Source organism: Vombatus ursinus, unplaced genomic scaffold (assembly GCF_900497805.2).
Source record: "Vombatus ursinus unplaced genomic scaffold, bare-nosed wombat genome assembly UNPS02014772.1, whole genome shotgun sequence".
In the NCBI taxonomy this organism is placed as follows: domain Eukaryota; kingdom Metazoa; phylum Chordata; class Mammalia; order Diprotodontia; family Vombatidae; genus Vombatus; species Vombatus ursinus.
Genome location: NW_020954550.1, coordinates 1,321,780 through 1,340,123, shown reverse-complemented (window position 1 = coordinate 1,340,123; position 18,344 = coordinate 1,321,780). Strand labels below are relative to the sequence as shown.

The window sequence follows — 18,344 nt, the reverse complement described above, 5'->3', positions numbered from 1 at the left end:
CACACACACACACACACACACACACACACACACACACACACACACACCAGCAAGAATTTACCTTTTGGCTTCCTCTAGATGGCATAGATACTCATATGCAATGTTCTGACGTCTCCTCTCATCCATTTCTTCTGCAGAAAGCCTTTCATCATCCACAATAGCTGTAAGTAGAGAAAGACATCATATGAGACATAAATTAAATCACATTTTAAACCTAAATTCAAAGCACTATTGACAGTTTGTTTTCAAAATCAGCTTTTGCTGATGTTATTGTTATTCTGATCCTAAACCCTCAAAGGCTGACTACTGATGCTCTAACTAACCTTTCATAAGATTTCCATTGAAATTTTATAGCATCATTTTGTTTTCACACAGAAAGCAGGGCAAAAATTGAGTATATTGTTGTTGTCAATCCTGTCTAATTCTTCATGAGACCAGTTAGGGTTTTCTTGGCATAGATACTAGAGTGGTTTGCCATTTCCTTCTCCAGTTTATTTTACAGATGAGGAAACTGAGGCAAACAGGGTTAAGTAACTTTCCCAGAGTCACACAGCTAGTAAGTGTCTGAGGACAGATCTGAATTCAGGAAGATGAGTCGTCCTAACTTCAGGCCCGAAACTCTACCCATTGCACCACCTAGCTGCCCGATGTGCCTATCAGAGAAAGATGCAGCTTCATAGAAGCTTTTCCACAGGAGCTGAAGGAGGCTTCAATTAATTTATTTATGCTACTATAATAGTGGATGGGATCTGTGATTTTGAAGATATAAGGAACTCACAAGTGACAAAATTCTTTCTACTAATCCAGGTTGAAGAAACTGAGGTAGGGAGGTTAGGTGATTTGCCCAGGATCACATAGGGCACTATGGGACTGGACTTGGGACCAGGCCTTCCTGGCTTACAGACCAATTCTCTATTTACTACAGCACACTTTATAAAATAATAGTTAATAAACATAGGATTATAGATTTAGAGCTGAAAGGGTACTTGGAGGTCAGTCATTTTGTCCATGAAGAAATGAAAGACCTAAGCCAAGTAGTTAAGCTTCAACAACAACACAGGCCTTTGAGTAGGTCCCATTTGGGTAATTTAAGGGTTAAGCTATTAGTTCATAACCTGGAAGCAAGGACCTCATTTCACTGATCCTAATAGTCTCCTCAGGAAACACTTAATAAGAGTTGTGGAACATTAAGCAAAGATACTTTCAAATCTTTCTTTCCTTCAGTGTCTTGTTTTAATTCCTCTGGGGAGTATCTTTTCCTCAGGAAGTCAGTAAAACTCACACTTTTGGGACCAGATCTGTGTTGTGATTTGATGCAGGGAATATCTGGTAAGAAACTTCCTCAACAAACAAAGTAGAATCTTAGAGGATTGTATGGGGGCAGTGAGAGGTGAAGGATTTGCCCAGGGTCATAGACTCAGTAGCTGTCAAACTTGAACCCAGCTTCTACTTGACTCCAAAGACCTAAGGCTAACTTTTAATTTTTTCTATGTGCTTCTCACTCTTAATCCCGAGATCTCTTACCCTTCTTGATTTCCTATTTAAAAAAAAAACGTTAATTTTTTCCAGGTCTTGGTATCTCTGCACAGAGCAAGAGTGTTCAGCAGACTAGTAGCTGAGAGAGTGACCAGGAATTGTTTTTACTTCACTCTTTTCAATTCAATATAAAACCTAATAATATACCTTCTTACACTTGGGTCTCATTCAAATGTGCCTCAGACCTCACTTCTATAAAAAAGACAGCACCGCATCATTTCTTCCTTATGCTTCCCCTCTTGGGCAAGGGTGTCCAGATGAGCAACTCAATGTACACGTGCTAGCAAATAAGGGACTACTCCCTCTAAAAAGTCCCTGTCTCCTTCACCTCATCAAGCCATTCTCCATGACAACTCTGATAAGCTTAAGATAGATTTGGGTTTCTGTGGTTAGTTGGGGTATTTTGCTAAAGAAGACAACAGCATTGTTTTTGGCAATTAACTTCCCTGTCCTATGTCCACTCACCTGAGCTAGTCAGCTCACAACTGTGATTATAAGGGATGGGAGGGGAGGTGCAGGGGGAGGAACATGGAGACAGATCAAACTAAAATCATCACTTAGTAGGTAGGTGTTGCACTGGGTGGAGTACCAGCCCTGAAGACAGGGAGACCAGAGTTCAAATTCAACTTCCAAAATTTACTAGCTATGTGACCTTAGGCAAGTCACTTAATTCTTCTGCCTCAGTTTCTTCAACTGCAAAATGGGGATAATAATAGCATCTACCTCTCAGGGCTGTTATGAGGAATAAATGCAGTAATATTTGTAAAGCACTTAACACGGTGCCTGGCACATAGTAGGTGCTTCATAAATGCTCATTCCTTTCCCCCTCTACTTGGAAAAGAAACATGTTCCACTGACCTCGTTTCATTGCTCAGCAGTGTTATCTCCATAAAATGATGGGTTGGACTAGTTCTCTCCAGTAAATACTAGCTCTAACATTAAAAAGGTTGACTTTGGGGGCAGCTAGGTGGCGCAGTGGATAGAGGACTGGTCCTGGATTCAGGAGGACCTGAGTTCAAATCCAGCCTCAGACCCATAACACTTACTAGCTGTGTGACCCTGGGCAAGTCACTTAACCCCACTGCCTAACCAAAAAAAAAAAGGTTGACTTCAACTTCTAGAACAATGAATCATACAACCTAATTCTGCAGTCCTATAAATTTCAAAAGTCCTACAAACTATATCCAACCTGTCAGGGAATTTGTGGAGGTTCCTTATGTTATTGTTATAATGCCTTCCTTTCCCCATACCGAACACACTGCTGGAAGTAATGGTGTAGCTGTCTAACCACAACCATACCAACAATGAATTTATTGTCTTTGTCATGTTGATGGGATATGGTGGGATTTTAGAGTTGTTTCCATTTTCATTTCTGATTCTTAGAGATTTTGAACATCATCTCATGAAGCATCAGATTTTACTTAAAACTTAGAGATTTAAAAGACTTCAAGTTAGAAAAACCAGCTACCTTATACTGGTCATTGATGTTTCGAGAAATATTCAACATACCATCCATCTTTCAAGGCCCAATTTAAATGCCACTATCTCCAAGAATCTTCCTCCAATCACAAAGGGAAAAGTGAGTTCAGTGTTCCTGATGCTTATAGCAATTTTGATCATTCAGAGGACGTTAGTGTGTATCTCTCCAGAGATCACAGAATGTGACTTTTCCTTCACAATAAATGAAATGATAGATAGAACCACTGCTGCTTTCCAAGACAGATATTTCTTTCCCTCTCCTCCATTTCCACCATTCCAATCAGTGCAGATTCTAGTTTTGTAAAACCTATAATCTTTTGTTCACAACAAGAGAATTCTAGCTGTATAAGCAAACTACAAAGTAAGATTATATCTTTTTTCTCTGGAGAAAATTTTGACCTCAGTTGCAGCGACTCATTCACATGCAAAAATACTGAAATATGCAAACATATTTCAATATTCCTAAATATTTATATAATAGAAATTGCATTTTAGAAGATGCTGTATTAGACAAGACCCATTATATATCCTTCATTTGCTTGTCCAAAAATGAAGTTGTCCTAAATCCAAGCCCATTCTGAATAAGTTTTGAGTTAGTTAAGGCTTCCTTAAATGTGAAAGTCAAACAGGCAGGTCACTTGGCTTTATTATCAAGAACAGCATCCACTTTGGTGGCTCTTTATTGACTCTTTTTTTTAAAGGGCTAATTGATTATTTTTCACCTCACGATGTTCAGGAGTGTTTTTTCTCCACTCCTGTACTTTTTTCTTCTTCCCCACCCAAAGACATAGTATTTAGAATTCCACATAAATGACATAAGAAAACTATGTTCCCTATGAAACAAAACAAATCCTCATACAATGTCAAGTTAGTAGGGCAATCTGGGGTTGGGTAATAAAGATATTTTAAAACTAAACTCATTGTTCAAAGATCAAATTATCAAGCCTCTTTATAGTTTTACAGGCAGTGAGTGAACTAGTCTAGCTTTTGGTGAGGGTGAAATAGCAATGAAGTTTGAAGAATATAGGATTTTTAAGAATATATTTCCCCTCTCAACCAGCATTAAGAATATACCACCATGTACTATAATTGCAATGCTTAATTAATTTTGCCTATCACCTCACCCCTCAAAAAAGAAAAGATATGGTATGTTTCAAAAAATAAAGTTAAATTCTCAAAATTAATTTTATTTTTTAAAAATTGAGAATGTTCCAACTTGGGTTATTAGAAGTATACTCTAGCTATCTATTATAGAACCAAAGTTAAGAATAATTTATTTGTAAGGAAGACAACCTGATTTAAGAATGACAGAGGAAAAGCAAAACTAATCATCCCATAATAACTCTTTCTTTGCTTCTTCTGTTTTCTCTCCCAAGGAGAATTGGAACAGAAAGGAAAATATAGAACTGAACAAACTTGGAGAATTTAGACCTGAAAGAGCAATGATACTTTCTGATTGGGGACATTAAAGAATATTCATATTTTTTCAGAACATGGTACCTTTTCAAAAATAGACCATGAGCTAGGACACAGAAAATGCAAATAAATATATTTTAAAATAAAGAAAAGAAAAATTAAGCATTTGCAGACCATGAGAAATTGTAACTGACAAAGAAAACAAAAGATAAAGACCTAAATGAAGACTTAATAATGATATCCTGAATACTGGGTGGCTCAAAGAATAAATAATAAAAAAGAATAACTATGAAAGAGAATGAAAATAATGAGACAATACACCCAAATTTCTGGGATCTAGCTAAAAATAATCATTAGAGAAAATTTCTCTTTAGAAATACAGATGAACGAAATAGAAAAAAGAGAATTATCTTTGGACCAGTAGCTACGGCTAAAGATATGTAAGGAAACAGAAAGAGAACATCTAGCTGCCCTTGGTAAGTTCAAGTATTGGGATGCAGGCAAACTACACCATGACACCGAAAGAACAGGGGGAAAGGAATAAAAACGAGGGTATAGTGTTGTCACAGTGTGACGACGGCAAGGAAACAGCAGCATGCATATCTTGGTCAGCCTGGAAATGGTGAAGACTCACCAATCAGAAGCACAAGGACCAGTACAGGAACTGGGGCACAAGAATACAAGCAGGGCAGATGTGATCACCAAGCCAGTGACATTTGAAAAATAACAGAAAAGAAAAGGTGCCATGGGATCAAAAAAGGGCCAATACCCCAGTTTTCAAAGTAGTGGAGAGTATGGAATTTACATCAAGGCCAGGGAACCTGACTTTAATGCATGGCAAAGTTTTAGAATGTATTCTTAGAGGGATAATAGGAAAGGAAATGATAATCATCCAAAGTACTAACTAGTATAATTTCATCAAGAACAGACCATGCCAAAGTAACTTTTCTTTGACAGAGTTAATAAGCTGGTAGTTCAGGGGATTGGTTTAAGCAAACTTAATTTTTAACAAAAGATTTGACAAAATACCTGGTGCACTACTCTTCTGGAAAAAATGGAGAGATACAGGCAGGACAATAATACAAATAGATGATCCCAAACTGGCTAAAAGGCTGAACTCAAAAAGTAGTCATTACTAATATGGAAATATATTTTAACATGATTGTACATGTATAATCTATATCAGATTGTTTGCTATCTTGGAGAGAAAGGAAGGAAAGGAGAAAAATTTAGAACTTAAAATCCTACAAAAATGAATGTTGAAAACTATTTTTACATGTAATTGGAAAAAATAAAATACTATTAAGTAGAAAAAAAAAGTAGTAATTAACTGTTTGATTCCAACCTAGGAGGTCTCCAATGAAGCATACTAAGATTCTACATCTTGACTCTGCTCTGTTTAATAATTTTATCAATTATTGGGATAAAGGACTATATGTCATGCTTTTCAAATCTGCCAATGACATAAACCCAGATGGATGCATAGCTAATAGATGGACAACACAATTAGGACCTAAAAAGAACTTGACAAGGATAGAACATCTGGCTGAAATCTGGGGTAAAATTTAACAGGGATAAATAAAAAGTTTTTCACTTTGGTTCAAAATATCAGCTTCACAAGTACAAGATGGAAAATGGATGGATAGATTCATTGAGGGAGTGAGGAATAGGGGTTTCAATGACCTACAAACTTGATTAACACGAGTCAACAAGGTGATATGGCCAAGAAAAAGTTAATGCTATTCTAGGTTGCACTAATAGATTCATACAATCAGGAATGGGGAGATGATACTCCTGCTATACTCTCATCAGAACACACTGGAGTAATATGTTCAGTTCTAGACAGCCTATTTTAGGAAGAACATTAATAAGCTGGAGAGTATCCAAAGGATACTGGGAAACCAACAGGAGGGAAACCAGATGGCATTTATCCTTGAGTCCAGGATAAATGAGGATAGGGTGAAGGAAAACTAGGGGGCATGGAGGAGCAGAATCCAAGTATTTGAAAGGATCTCATGTGGAAGAAGGATTAAGTTTGTACTGCTTGGCCCTGAGAACAGAACTGGGACAATGGGTAGAAGGAGCCAAGTGATTAATTTAAGAAGTTTTTCTTTATATCCAGTTTAATAATTGGAACTAACCAAAGGGATATAGTCTCCCTTGGGATGGAATGGGCTCCCTCTCACTAGAGGTCTGCAATTTGCTTCTGATCAGATCTTTCCTAAAGTTTTCTCAGGTTGGACAACTGCTTTACCCCAATTTTCAGTTATTTCTGCTGCTCTAAAATTCACTTTGAGGCATTATTTTAAGTTGTTGGCGGGAAGAGATTTGAGAGAGCCAGGTAATTTCCTTCCTTATCCTGCCATCTTCCCATAATTCCCTTGAAACCTCCTTTTTTAAAAAAAGAATCACAGTAACAACAATTGCCCCAAATTTTTTATGGCACATAGAGAGACTACCTGTGAGTAGAATGGAGGACCACTTTTTAGGAGGACCCTGCTATAGAACAGGGGTGGAGAACTTGTGGCATCGAGGCCACATGTGGCCTTTTAGTTCTGTAAAACTTGGACTCAGTCAAAGGGCCATACCTAAGTACCTAGAAGGCCACATGTGGCCTCGAGGCCACAGGTTGCCTACACCTGTGTTAGAATAATTTCCCATTCAGCTACAGACAAGACTAGATGTCCTCTGAAATCCATTAAAACTCTTATTCTATAAGGAAACTTTTCATCTTCATTGAGGTCATGAAGAATTTCTATAAGTAGTCTTAAGGGACTTATTTCCCCACATGTAAAACAGGTGACACTTATAGACTATTCATCTGGTTATTGCACAAGCAGAGTAGACACAAAAAGGAACACAACTATGCTGTAAGGACCTGAGAAAATGAAAAGAAGGCATATGAAACCCAGAGTATAAAAGCCACACAGATTGCAGCAAGCCAATGCATGAAGTTATTTGATATTTGATATGCTATGGCTTAACACCAGCTTTCTAAAGTATTTCACAGCTACTAAATCTTAAGTATTAAATCTGTCACATGATCAAATGCTTATCTAAACCAACTTTTCTTAAACTCAGAGTTTGTTGTTTGCAATACTACATATTCATGTGTGTACTACTGCATATGCACATGTGGGAATATGCATGTACAAATAAACATATGTACATATACATGCTGTGTGTGTGTATACACATGGGCATACAAGAGTAAGAGAGAGAGACAGACAGACAGACAGAGAGAGAGCGCAGGAGAGAAGGAAGGAGAGCTGACCTCAAAGCTATATTGGCTGTGTGACACTGGGAAAGTCACTTAACCTCTAAGTCCTCTATGTCAGCGGTATCAAACTCAAATAGAAATTGATCCCTGCAGGCTGCACACTAACTTAGAAAACCACAAATTAACATTATCTATTTTATATTGTATTTTTATTTATTTTCTTTAACATTTCCCAATTACATTTTAATCTGATTCACCCACTGATCATGAGTTTGACACTTCTGCTCTAGATAACTCTCTAAGATGGAAAGTTGCTGAGAGGGTGCTGACTTGCATTAGTAGAGGGAATTTCCCCTCCAGGGAATTCCCTATACCAACCAGTAAATCACAGGTAGTCTCTATATGTGCCATAAAAAATTTGGGGCAATTTTTGTTATTGTGATTCTTTTTTTTAAAAAAGGAGATTTCAAGGGAATTATGGGAAGATGGCAGGATAAGGAGGGAAAATATCTGGCTCTCTCAAACCTCTTCCTCCCAACAACTTAAAATAATGCCTCAAAGTGAATTTTAGAGCAGCAGAAATAACTGAAAATTGGGGTAAAGTAGTTGTCCAGCCTAAGAGAACTTGGGAGGACTTTAGGAAAGATCTGACCAGAAGCAAAGTGCAGATATTACCTGTAAACAAATGGCAAGTCCTGGGGGCAGCTATCTCAGTGCTACTTCAGAAACTTTCACCTCATGGGGGAGTTGGGAATCCTGTGGCTGATGGGGGAAGACTGCAGGGCTACTTCGCTGGAGCATTGGTTGGATGTGGTCTCCAGTGTGGCTGCAGGTAAGAAGTGAGCATGATCTAGTGAGTGCAGTCACAGAGGGGCAGTGCCCTGCTGGTTGTGGTCACCTGCAGGAGAGCCAAGTCCCTGGTTTTGGTTCTAGGGCACTGGGGTGAGCTGACACTTGCTGAAAGAGCTACAGGGACGCAGCAGGGCTGGAGGCCCTGCTCACAGCTCAGAGGTGGAGAGAAGTGCTTGAGATCACTCTTACACTAAGGTATGAGCCAGAAAAGTAGTTACTGCACCTGATGTAACATCACAACACATTGGAAGAAACAAGTCAAAGACCCCAATGTAGAGCTCTGAAACAATAAACAGCATGAAAAAACCTGAAGCCCGAGACATTATTCCCCACATCCTGGTAGCAGAGCCCAGCCCTAACATTAAGTTAATGTGATTTTTAAAAAGAGAGAAGAAAAGCAAATCACCAGTACTAAAAAGGAAAAGGGTGAATACACCACTAATGAAGATGAAATGAAAGCAATTATTAGGAGTTATTTTGCCCAATTATATGCCAATAAATTTAACAAGTGAAATGGAAGAATATATACAAAAATATAAACTGCCCAGATTAACAGAAAAGGAAATAGAATATCTAAATAAACCTACTTTAGAAAAAGAAATTGAACAGGCCATAAATGAACTTCCTAAGTAAAAAGTATCAGGACTAGATGAACTTAGAAGTGATTTCTACCAAACATTTAAAGATCAACTAATTCTAATATTAAATAAATTATCTGGAAAAATAGGTAAAGAAGGAATCCTACCAAACTCCTTTTTTGAAATAAATATGATGGTGATACCTAAACAGAAAGAGTAAAAACAGAGAAAGAAAATTATAGACCAATTTCACTAATGAATATTGAGGCAAAAAATCTAAATAAAATACTAGCTAGGAGACTACAACAATTTATCACAAAGATTATATATACATTGTGACCAAGTGGAATTCATACCAGGAATGCAGGGCTGGTTCAATATAAGGAAAACTATTAACATAAGTGATTATATCAATAACAAAAGCAACAACAAAAAAAAAGCACATGATTATATACAAAATACAACACTCATTAAAAACACTTGAAAGAATAAATAGATTTTTCTTTAAAATGATAAGAAGTATCTATCTAAAACATCCATAAGCATTATCTGTAATGGGGATAGGTTAGAAGCCCTCTCAATAAGATCAGGAGTAAAACAAGTATGTCCATTATCAGCAATGTTATTCAACATTGTACTAGAAATGCTATAAATAGAAGTAAGAGAAGAAAAAATAATTGAAAGAATCAGAATGGGCAATGAGGAAATAACACTTTCTCTTTTTGCAGACAATATGATGGCATACCTGGAAAATCCTAGAGATTCAACTAAAAAATTAGTTGAAACAATAATTTTACAAACTAGCAAAATATAAAATAAACCCACATAAATTATTAGCATTTCTGTATATCACCAACAAAGCCCTGCAAGAAGAGATAGTAAGAAATATTTCATTTAAAATAACCATAGACAATATAAATATATGGGAGTATACCTGCAAAGACAAACCCAGGAACTATATGAACATAATTATAGGACACTTTGTATACAAATAAAGTCAGATTTAAATATTTTATACAAATAAAATCAGATTTAAATATTTAAATTGTTCATGGGTAGGCCAAGCCAATATAATAAAAATGACAATTTTACCTAAACCAATTGACTTATTCAATGCCATCCCAATTAAATTACCAAAAACTTATTTTATAGAGTTAGAAAAATAATAAAATTCATTTGAAAAAGGTCAAGAATATAAAAGGAATTAATGAAAAAATATAAAGGAAGTCTAGCACTACCAAATTTTAAATTGTATTATAAGGCAGTAGGTATCAAAGCTATTTGGTATTGGCTAAGAAACAGAATAGTGGATCAGTGGAATAGCATAGGTATACAAGTAGTAAATTATTATAGTAACCTTGTGTTTAATAAATGTAAAGATTTAAGCTTTGGGGATAAGAATTCACTAATAGGTAAAAAAAATTGTTGGGAAAACTGGAAAATAGTCTGGCAGAAACTAGGTATAGACCATTATCTCACACCATTTACTAAGATAAAGTCAAAATGGATACATGACCTAGACATAAAGGGAGCTATCATAAGTAAATTAGAAGAACATGGAACATATCACCTATCAGATTTATGGATAGGAGAATTATTTATGAATAAGTAAGAGATGGGATATAAAATGGATACTTTTGATTACATTAAATTAAAAGGGTTTTGTACAAATAAAACCAATGTAGCCAAGATTAGAAGGAAAGCAGATAATTTGGGGGAAAAAATTTATGGCTAGTTTCTCAGATAAAGGTCTCATATCTCAAATATATGGAGAACTGAGTCAAATTTATAAGAAAATGAGTCATTCCCCAAATGATAAATGGTCAAAGGATATGAACAGGCAGTTTTTAGAAGAAGAAATCAAAGCTCTCTATAGTCATATGGAAAAATGCTTTAAATCATTATTGATTAGAGAAATGCAAATTTAAAAAACTTTGAGGTACCATCTCACACCTATCAGATTGTCTAAAATGAAAGAAAAGGGAAATAACAAACAATGGAGAGGATGTGGAAAAATTGGGACACTACTACACTGTTGGTGGAACTGTGAACTCATCCAACCATTTTGAACAGCATTCTGGAATTATACCCAAAGAGTTCTAAAACCAGTGTTTTACAAAACACAGGAATTGTACCCAAAGAGTTATAAAACCTTTGACTCAGCAATATCACAATTGAGTCTGTTTTCCCAAGGGAAAAAGGAAAAGAATCTATGTATTCTAAAATACTTATAGCAACTGTCTTATGGTGGCAAAGAACTGGAAATTGAGGAGATACCTATCAACTGGGGAATGGCTGAACAAGCTGTGGTATATGATTGTGATGAAATACTACTGCACTGTAAGAAATGATGAGCAGGTTGATTTTTAGAAAAACATGGAAAGATTAGCACAAAATAAAGAAGAGTGAAATGAGAAGAATCAAGAGAATGTTGTATATAGTAACGCCAATATTGTTCATAGTAACTGTAAATAACTAAGGTATTCTGAGTAATATGAATATTCAAATCAACTACAAAAGACTTATGAAGAGAGATGCTACCTACCTCCAGAGAAGGAACTGATACATGGAAGTATGTACTGTATGGTTTCATATGCACATTTGTATACACACATACATACACACACACATACACACATATACACATGCATATATACATATACATATATACACATATACAGATACATATGTATAATATATATATATATACACACACACACACACATATAAATCTCTGTCAAATGTTGGCCTTCTCTAGTGTGGGGTAGGGAGGAAGAGAACTCAAATTGTAGAAAAATAGAACAGCTCAGAACTCAAATTGTAACCAAAAAAATAAATATACACATCCATAAAAGTTATGCGACTGAGCCAAAGTCATAAAGATTGTCAACAGCAATTGAGATTTGAACCCAAGGCTATGATTCTAGAACTCTTCCCACAGAACCAAGCTGCCTCTTTATATGTCAGAAATCTCAATGCTTTTGCCATTCAAACTAGCCTATAACCTCTAGAAGAAACACTCATCATGCTGTTACAACTGTTGCTAGGGACCAACGGGAAACTTTATCACAAATGCTTTTCCTTCCACCCCAAAACTAATTTTTAGAAATATGTCAAATCAAGAAACCAAAATTGAGCTTAAGAATGTATCTGAGGGAAGCTAGGTGGCACAGTGGATAGAGCACCAGCCCTGGAGTCAAGAGGACCTGAGTTTAAATCTGGTCTCAGACGCTTGACACTTACTAGCAGTGTGACCCTGGGCAAGTCACTTAACCCCCAATTGCCTTGCCAAAAAAAAAAAAAAGAATATATCTAGGTAAGAGGTGCAAACAAGCTGGTCCCTCTTAAGTAGACTTATGACTACTGAGGAGCATTACCCGGCACCCAGAGGAGGTAGCTGTGCTTGCAATGATCATTTTTATTTTACATTAAAGACCTCCAAGTAGTACACAGCTCCTTGACTGCCTTCTGGGGTGTCCCCCTTGGAGTCAAAAGGTTAGCTTGCTGCCAAACCCCCTGAATGTTGTGTACCTAGTTCCTTCTTTGCAGTTAAAGAAAAAATCACATTTAATTCAAGATGTAAGACCAAACAATATAACACTAATCTATATTCATTGTTCCGTCATGTATGTTTATCATATGTCCACAAATTGGAAGTTGATGATTAAGGCTATATATGATTGTCTTTGGCCCTACCTAGGCTCCAGACACACAATGCTGATTTACTCTGCTGGGCTCAGGACAGGGAGAGTGACTGGACTGATGATCTCATTGTTTTCTCACTTGAGAGTTCCATATACCAAACTCCCTTTAGGTCAGGTCAGTGGGTCAGCACCAGTTGCCTGTGGCATTGAGAGATTAAGCGACTTACCATAGACAAGAGTGACAAGAGATAGTACTTAAACTCTAGTCCTTTTGCTTTTGAGGCTGGCTTTGTGTCACATATACCACATTGCCTCTCTGGAGATTTTTGTTGTTCAGTTGTTTCAGCACTGTCTGACTCTCTTTGTGATCCAACTTTGGGGTTTTCTGGAAACCACTCAGGTGTCTTTGCCATTTCCTTTTTCAGCTCATCTTACAGATGAGGAAACTGAGGTAAACAGGACTAAGCGACTTACCCAGAAACACAGCTAGTAAGTATCTGAGGCCAGATTTAAACTCAGGGAGAGCCCAACTTATCTGCTGATAAGGCTTTTAAAACGCAACGTTTTATTAAGTTACTATTTGTTTCAAATACACGCTGTAAGCATGCGTTCTAATTATCCAAAGGTGATGATGTTTTTTCTTTTCCCGTGTACGTACTGATGATGTTCACAGGCTCCTCCACTACTGTCAATTTCTTGTTAGAAGTCAGTAGAAAGAAGGAAGGTCCGTGCTAAGCTGCCTTTGGTTGTTGGCTCTCACCACCCCTTGATCAAGATAAGTTTTCAGTACAAAGGAGAGGAGGTTTTGAAAGATGAATAGTTTAACTAATAGATATTATAAGTGGGGATGGAGGCAAGTATGGAAGAAAAGACCAAATGAGTGACGTTAGCTTGAACAAAGTAAGTATTGAAGGATGAGGCAATTGATTGATGCAGGGACGTTCTGGCAGAAGGCTTTGAAACCCTTGATGAGTCGCTTGGACAAAAGCCAAGAAGAAACACCAAAAAATTAATGAAGAGATGGATGCACTGGAGGAGAAGACGGGTTAGAAAATGATGCGATGAGGTGTAGGAGTCCATATGTTACATGAGTTGATCCAAGTCTGAATGAAGACACTAGCTGGAGGCGGAAGATTTAATATAGATATGATTCCTGGTAAAATTATGTAGAGGAAGGATCGAGCAACAGATTGAAGACGAAGAGAGAAGACATGAAGAAAGAGAAGGAAGACAGAAAAAAAAAACAATGAATTTTCTGACTTCTGAAGGCAAGGGTGAGGAGTGAGGTGAATTAGGTATGGCAAGACACCAAAGAGTAAATACAAATGTATCGATTTGCATAAAGACAGGTTTTAAAAATTGAAGAAAACACAGAAGCATTCTACTCTAAACGGGATCTACCAGAACAAATGATTTTTAAAACTAAATTGGTTTGGGGGAGGTTTTACTAATATACAGACTTAAATAGGTGGCTATGATGTAGAACAGAAGGACACCATTAGCATGAACATATGTTGCTTGTTAGTCAGCGTGAATGAACAAATCAGACAGGACAGTCAAGTTTAAAATCACTGCCAAAAACAAGGCTCTTGAATATATTACACTATACAGATCTGTAGAGGCTAAGAACACAGAGTAAGCAGCTATAAGTTATACTTGCATATGGTTCAGTCACAGAGCAGACTAGATCCTGAGACTAAAAAACTCTTCAGACTCATAAAGTAGTATTTTGGGCAACATATTTGGTTTTGGGGAAATCTCATACTATGGAGAACACTGGTGTGTTTACTACGTGTACAGTTTTCATTTAGTCACATGGAGAACTGAAACACTTTGAGGGCAGGCTGCTTTGTGTTGCTAACAGAGGGTGGGATGCTGCTGCTGCTGCTGTTGCTGTTGCGGCTGCCACATGGGTGGAGCTCCCTTGGGTGGTAGCCTCTCACCACTCTTTGAGGTTTTCAAGTATATTTTGAAAGTTGAACTGTGAAGCTGATGGGATGTCTGTAGATACTAAAGGTAGGGATGGGGGAAGGTAACACTGCACCTTGAACATAGCATTCACTACGTAAATTCTTACTGAATGAATTAATGAGCTGAACAACAGAGCAATGAGGGTACATTGGTTAGTATAGCTAGGAATGAAGTAAATTCTTCATGTTGAAGAGAACTGTATGGCCTGGTGATTTTCTGCAGACTATTTTCAAGGCTGTATTAACATACTTGTGGAACAACTCTCTCATGCAGGAACATCTGTTCCATATGGATGCGAATGGACAGTATTTTCCGGCTGACTATGGAACATGTGCTTTTAAAATATTAAGTTTTTAAATAAATTATCTTACCGAAAAACAATATAAGTTACCAAAAGGCTTCCAAAGAACAAGCCTTCTTTAATCTGGAACTCCATCAAAAGAAAATTGAATACAACTGTACCTATCTGTTTAAAACATACTCCTCTTAAAATGCTTCAATTTCAAATATTTGTTTTTCTTTGGGCATCTGTACACATTCTTGGCTGCTGACTGGACTATAGTACTTTATTTAAATCCTCAGGAGATACATGTCTATTGTCAAAGCCAAGAAGTCAGCCAATTTCTCAGCTTGCATGAGAGTTCCTTAGAGGATTCAAATAAAACTTCAGAATTTAAGTCATTGTTCCTGCTACACAGACATTAGGGCCTCCGCCAGGATATGTTCTACATATCCAGTCACAGTTATAGAACCAAATGTCTATGGAAATTTATTTTTATTAATAGTCAGCTAGGTGTAAAATGTTGGCAAAAGATTAGAGGGCTAGAAAGTACCTCTGAGTGCCTTACAATTAGAAATAATAAAATATAACCCCAACAAAATTTGCTTCCCTTACTATGTAATAAGACTGTAAGTATCAATTCAGTGCCACTGAAATTGAACACTATAATGCTGGAATAGCATGAGGGGACACAAAAGAGAAAGAAATGATTTTCTGAGAATTCACGTTCATGATCATTTATAGGTAAGTATCTTGAGGGGGAAGGAATCAATGTCCACATGTGACATGACCATTTGTAGCAAGCAAAGCATGAGCACCCCACCTATAAGTGCTATGAAGGTCAGCCCCTGTTTCATGGGGCCAGTCAGCTTATAGAAGGCTGGTCCTGCCAAGACTCAGCTAGCACCTGGACCTCAAGGCCTTATCTAAGTAGACCTAAGGATATGCATATAAAATTATGCTTCTCTGCTTAATGGAAATGTGCATTTGCCTGGTAAGCAATACCAATAATGATTAATCTGTCTTGCACACATAGGCCTTGCAAATGAGCTTAGTATTCATATCTCCTCAGCCCACACCAAAGCAGGGATGTATCTCTTGTCTCCCTGAAGGAATCAAAACCTCTTCCTGTCAGCAGGAATCCTTGTTTAGTCAGACTAAACAAGGATTTGGGGGCTGCCAGTTTTCTTTGGTTATAATTAGACATGAGACATACGTGACAATTCAGCTTGAAAACCTTCAATGAAAAGTAACCCAGTACCTCTCACAGTAATATAATCTACATTTGGAAAAATTCTAATTTTTAGCAAGTTTTTCATTATATCAAGTTTAAATCCGCTTCTCCCAGCTTTCACTATTGCTTTCTGTTCTGCCCTCTAATACAGACCAAGAAGAATAAGTCCAATTCGTCTTCCATAAGTCAGTCTTCAATATTTGAAGGGTACTACCGTGTCTCACCTAATTCTTCTTCAGACTAAACAGCCCCATTTACTTTGATCCAAACCTCATTTGGAACATCGTCTACTCACCTAACAATCTTGGTTGCCTTCGTCCAAACATGTCCAACATGTCTGTGTCTTTCCTAAAACATAATACTTACATATGAAAACAGTATTTCAGATTCAGCTTGACTAGGAAAGATGATAGCAGAACTATTTATTATGTTGCTAGTTGCATATTCTGTGCATCTTAATGCAACCAAAGATAGCAACAGCTTTTGTTCTTTCTTTTGTCTCCTGTCATACTGCGGGCACATAGTGAGCCTACAGGTCCCTAAAACCACCAAATCTTTTACAGAGGAACTGGTCTCTAGCCATGCCTCCCCAATTCTGTATTTGTGAGGTTTCACAACAAAACAGCTGGCACAAGCATCTCATCATTTGAGTCAATTTGTTTTCTGTTATTGAAAAGATGGGTCCAAATACTTTAAGATTCTTAAAAGTTCAAAGATTAGTTAAAAATAGTATTTCTTGCTATTGTCAGATACACGATGGGGAAAAAGAGAGCTACTGTCCAAACATCTCTCTTGATAGCATCATAAAAAAAGTTTCAGAGGCAACCATCAGTGATAAAGGCTAAGTGCAATGGGTGGGGGAAGGGGCAACATACTTCACAGTTATATTAACTTTACTGTACAGTGTTGTGCATGCTTTATCACTAACTTTACTTTTCATTTCATAATTCTGTTTGTTACCATGTAAAATATTTAATATGTCTGTATACACATTTTGTCACCTGTATGAAAGTATTGTTTTGTGTATGCCTTTGTTATATAGGCTAAGTGAAGTGGATGGATAGGGGCAAATTCACATTAAGTAGCTTTACATAGAAGTCTTCAGAATGGAATAGTTCATTTACGTAAAGCATGAACTGTCTGTAAACTGTAGCTAGAGGAAGACAGCATTGAGACTATTACCAGATATCCAAAAATATAAAGAAAAATTATCATTTATTCTCAAAATACCCTCAAATTGAACTCATCTCCTGCCTCATCAAAACCTACCTATAAATCCTAACTTCCCTATTTTCACTGATAGCATCACTTTGCTCCTCATCACCCAGGTTTAAAAACTCAAGATAATTCTTGAACATTCTCTATCCCTGTACTTCTTATCAGCTGTCAAGTCTTTTGAAAAATTTCTTAATTTCCCTCCTTTCTCCTTCCACTATAGCTAGAAGACATTGTGAATAGAGTGATAGCCTTGAAATGTGAAACATCCAAATTCAAATTGCTAGCTAAGTTGAAATGTGCCTTCTCATAGCCTCAGTTTCCTCAGTTGGAAAATGAGGAAAGTAATAGCATATATCTCTCAAGGTGGCTCTAAGGCTCAAATCAAATAGTATATGCAAAGCACTTATAAGCCTTAAACTATATATATATATATATATATATACACACACACACACACACACACACACACATATCTATACTATATATATATACACACATAAATATACACACACATATCTATATATACATTATATATACATATATATCAATATCATATAGCACATATACAACATATACTATATGTATGTGTGTGTGTGTGTGTGTGTGTGTGTGTGTGTGTATATATATATATATATAAACACATTATATACTATAATACTTCCTTTTGGTAGTATCTTACCAGCTTCCGTGTATTTAATTACTATCTCTATGCCGATGATTCTCAAAATTATTTCTTCTGCCTCAATCTCTCTGCTGACCTCCAATCTCAAATCTCCAACAGTCTTTCAGATATCTCAAACCAGATGTTCAATAAACATCTGAAACTCAACATGTCCAAAACTCAACTCATTATCTTTCCCCCTAAGTCCTCACACCCTCCTGCCTTCCTTGTTACTGTCGCAGGCGACATCATCCT

The 18,344-nt window shown here is 36.8% G+C and overlaps 1 protein-coding gene across 1 annotated transcript in view; it reads right to left on the bottom strand.

Annotated features, from left to right (window-relative positions):
* IQGAP2 (IQ motif containing GTPase activating protein 2) overlaps positions 1–18,344 on the bottom strand; it is a 340,576-nt gene that overhangs the window by 280,239 nt on the left and 41,993 nt on the right. Inside the window, exon 2 of the mRNA XM_027863404.1 lies at positions 62–161. Within this exon, the coding sequence (XP_027719205.1) occupies positions 62–161 (100 nt within the window). The remainder of the gene's footprint in view (positions 1–61; positions 162–18,344) is intronic.